Source organism: Diaphorina citri, unplaced genomic scaffold, assembly GCF_000475195.1.
Source record: "Diaphorina citri unplaced genomic scaffold, Diaci psyllid genome assembly version 1.1 scaffold4621, whole genome shotgun sequence".
Classification (NCBI taxonomy): Eukaryota; Metazoa; Arthropoda; class Insecta; order Hemiptera; family Psyllidae; genus Diaphorina; species Diaphorina citri.
In genome coordinates this window covers 1-3,836 of record NW_007382016.1, presented here as the reverse complement: position 1 = coordinate 3,836, position 3,836 = coordinate 1, and the positions used below count along the sequence as shown (strand labels likewise).

Genomic DNA, 3,836 nt, shown 5'->3' with positions numbered 1-3,836 from the left:
TATGGTTCTAAGTCTATGTAGGGGTATAATCAATGTACAGGTATTAAAGAGAATGTCAAAATAATTGAACATCGCTATCTAAAGCAATACGTTCTTTGTTAGGAATAAAATGTAAATCTAATTGTCTAAGCTAATTATCAGAAAAATTGACTTAAAGTAAAACTATCACATAATTTCAATAAATTCCAAGGTATGTGAATGTAGAAACACACCTAAACCAAAAATCGTCGTGACAATTGTTACCATTTTTCTGGTAATAATTTGGTGCACGAGAGTATTGCCTGTTGTCAGACTTTGCTTTTATCTGACGTCGTAACAAAATGTACCAATAGATAAGTTAGGTAGATCTCTCGTAAAATTTATTTAATTCAATAATTATTTCACAAATAATCTGCCTCTAATGGGTACTTTATACAGTCCAAATTTCAATTCTTTTAACTGATCCGGACCATCACACAATGAAAGGTCTTCATAGTGAACATGTACTAGGTAATGTTACAGAAAAATTCACAATTATTTCCTAAATCTCACATCCATTTTCCTGAATAACACCTCCAAGTTTTTCAGTGTTTCTTTTGTTTAAATGTTCTTGCCGACGGACACATACGAGTGAGTAGTAATGAGTTCAATAAGGCAATTGATAGTTATGAGTTTTATTATCACTTAAAGAAGTCCAAAAAATAAACTCTACGAAAGGTCAAAAAGTATTTTCACATACCGTTAATAGTTTAGTCAAGAATCAAACACCGGAAGGGCGGGGGCACTCTAACCAGTTGAAACAATATGCTTGCCCCTACAGTACTACTGCAGAGGCGATTGAGAGTCGTTCAGTAGTTGATGATGCAAAGGAAAGAAAAAATATCACACACAAAGCAGAAGTAACCAAAACAGAAAGTAAACAAAATAAGACAAAGAAAATGAGAAAAGAACACCGAAACAAACATGTATCATTCTATCTTAACTATGCTGTCTTAATAGCTGTAAATAGTAAATCTAGTATCTATATGATGGATTTGATGGAACACTCTGATTGATGAACACCTCTCCTATAACTTTCTTCTCCAAAAAGTGGTTAAAAAAGACCCATATTGAAACATTGAGGAGTGGAATTTCTCTTTGGCTGATAGATATGTTCAGGGAAAAAAAATGGAGTACGTTTTCTTAAGGTTTTTATTTGTTACTGATGACGGATTCTGCACAAAAAAAAAAAAAAAAAATACCTTTGTTTCATATCATCTAAATTTCCTGTTGTCATCTTTAGCTCTATCTAGTAATATGTTAAACATTTAATTTAATTAACTGACTTCGATTTCGTTTACATCAGTACCAGTTGAAAACTTACCTTTGCTCAAATCTTGCCTCGTAAGAATTGAAGCTGGAGCGGACATTGTCCTTTTGTAGGGCCATTTGTGTCCAAAACTGGCATTCAAAGTTTTCGCCAGGTGTGAGTCTGATGATTGCGTTGACAAGGCTTCTTGGATCCGATTTACTTTCTTGACGAAGAGTTCATTTGTGAAGTCCAAATTCAAGAGATCTAAAAGATAATAAATGAGACAAATATCAAATTAATATTAAAGTATTTACCACATTAATTTGGGTTTTACAAACAAGAATATATTATATTTTCACAGAAACATTTAAAAAAGATACAGAGTAAATTTAAATTATGAAAAAAATATTTATCTTACCTCTCAAATATGAAATATCAGCGGATCTGTCAGCATTGATTTGAGCCTCCAGAAACAATGTGTCAAATCGATTCAAGAAAAATTCCCACGAGATAATTTTCCGATCACTGAGGGCATTATGGAGTTGATACAGCGATTGAAGTACCATTGGACGATCAATGATCACATTGTCAAATTGCGATTCGAGACACATCACCAAAGACTAGAAGAAAGAAAGATGAGTCAAGTTTTGCAAATTTCAACATCTGTACTGAGAACTGGCAACAAGCAATAATCCTTTTAATTCCAATACTATGTAGTTGAGTAATCTACTAAAAGGTGAAATGTTTTTGTCACTATTGTTGTCGACGCTGCCTATGTCGGATATTTTGATACTAGGTCATTTTACCATGACATCTTATTTGGCATTTTTGTCGCGAAATTTCTTATTTGGCAGCGATCAATATTACCCCTAAAGGTAAATTATGAAAGGCCCAAAAAATAAAATGTCCAAGTCCACTTACTTTGAGTGCGGTATCATGTATAGTTCCTAGATACAGAGTAGCCCGTTGTGCCACATAAGGACTAATGTCATCCATGCTAGATATGAGGTGACAGAAAACATTGGCCAGGGCTGCCTGCAGGACTTTGTCAGTCTTCAGAGGTGTGGAATCCATGAACCTTGCAATCACCGTCACTCTTTCCACTGAAAACACAATACATGGAGACAAGTTAAATGGTGAATGGTGCAATAAAGGATGATGGAATCTATTAATTGGTCGCCAAAGAATAGAAAAAAAGGAAAAATCGATGAAAAAATATTTTTGGAAAAATTACTATTAAGGAGCGCGGTAGCGCTCCGCTCAGCCAAGTCAAAGTTTGACAACCTTACTAGAAATATTATACGGCGCAGACCAAGTAGGTAGTTATTTTCAGATTGACATTTGATACACAAAGAAAATACTAATTTATATCAACACATCAACTAATTTTCATTTGGGACTTTTGCCTACCTGCCGTAAAGCGAACTTTCCAGTCGGTATGATGAAACTCTTCTTGGATGATTTTCCAGAAGACATCGGAGCCATACTCAAGACTGATGCAGTGCAGAAGGATGGGTACGCCCACCTCACAAATGTGTGAGTGTTCCGCATTGCACAAATCCCATAAACTGGAGAGAAAAAGTTAGTTTGAGAAAGTTTGGAAAAGATTTTCCTAAAAGATAATACGTAAATCTGGCTCTATGCGATAAAAGCTATGTACATAGGTAACACAGGCAGGGTTTATTTGAAGCACCGGATTATTCACCTACTTAATAATCTTGATATAAACAATTTACCCTTCCGCAGCTCAATTCTTATCATACCAACCAAACTTTCACGTTGAAGACCTCGGTTCAATTCTCAACAGAGTTGAATTTTGACAAAAAGCTACACTTCAATAATTTGGACTACTCACACAAATTTAAATATGTACTTACTTTTTAATTATGAGATTTTCTTGACACCAAACTACAAAACCTTTGTGATCCTTCATAGCTTTGCTCAGAGCATCACCATGCAGAACAAACAAGTGAAGACTTTGTAATAGGAAGTAAAGAATGTTGGACTCCTTTGTGTTGGGTAGATCCTAAAAAGAACATTCGTAGTTTTACATCTTTTCCATGGAAGAGGGAGCAATTATATCACAAAAGACAATATACATACGTACTTAGCTGTCACTAACTAACTAATCCTAGCCGACATCGACAAATAATGTATGTAAGGGAAATAAATCCTGACCAAGTACCACCTTTGTTCCAAGAATAACAAAGAAAAGAATGGTGCCATAGAAGGACGAAACACCATACCCTGAACCGTGACTTCAGCTTAATTATGATGGGAAACATTTCCCTCCTCATAAAAAATAAAGCTTTCTAGGTAAGTGTTTAACTACCTTTCTTAACTTTAAAATAACAGTACTTCCAGATATACCTTTAGAATCTGATGAATGAACTGGAGTTGTTGAGGAAGCTCCTCCAGGTTGAACTTAAAATTCCCGGCCGATGTTTGCCACACATCGTCATCCAAAGGTTCTGGATTTTCCTCCGGATCCAAATGAGGCTCGTTGTCACTCTTACGGGACCTCTTGCTGTCTTCCCCATCAGATAGGGTGACGGACCGGGGCATG

At 35.5% G+C, this 3,836-nt stretch overlaps 1 protein-coding gene across 1 annotated transcript; it reads right to left on the bottom strand.

Moving 5' to 3' along the window:
* Window positions 1-1,255: 1,255 nt before the first annotated feature.
* LOC113472285 (protein unc-79 homolog) lies at window positions 1,256-3,820 on the bottom strand. The gene is made up of 6 exons (XM_026831972.1): window positions 3,641-3,820; window positions 3,148-3,296; window positions 2,681-2,838; window positions 2,192-2,373; window positions 1,689-1,890; window positions 1,256-1,534 (listed from the first exon to the last, which is right to left on the bottom strand). Exons 2-6 carry the CDS (start codon window positions 3,201-3,203, stop codon window positions 1,296-1,298), a joined length of 837 nt encoding a protein of 278 aa, XP_026687773.1. The 5' UTR covers window positions 3,204-3,296; window positions 3,641-3,820; the 3' UTR covers window positions 1,256-1,295.
* Window positions 3,821-3,836: the final 16 nt, after the last annotated feature.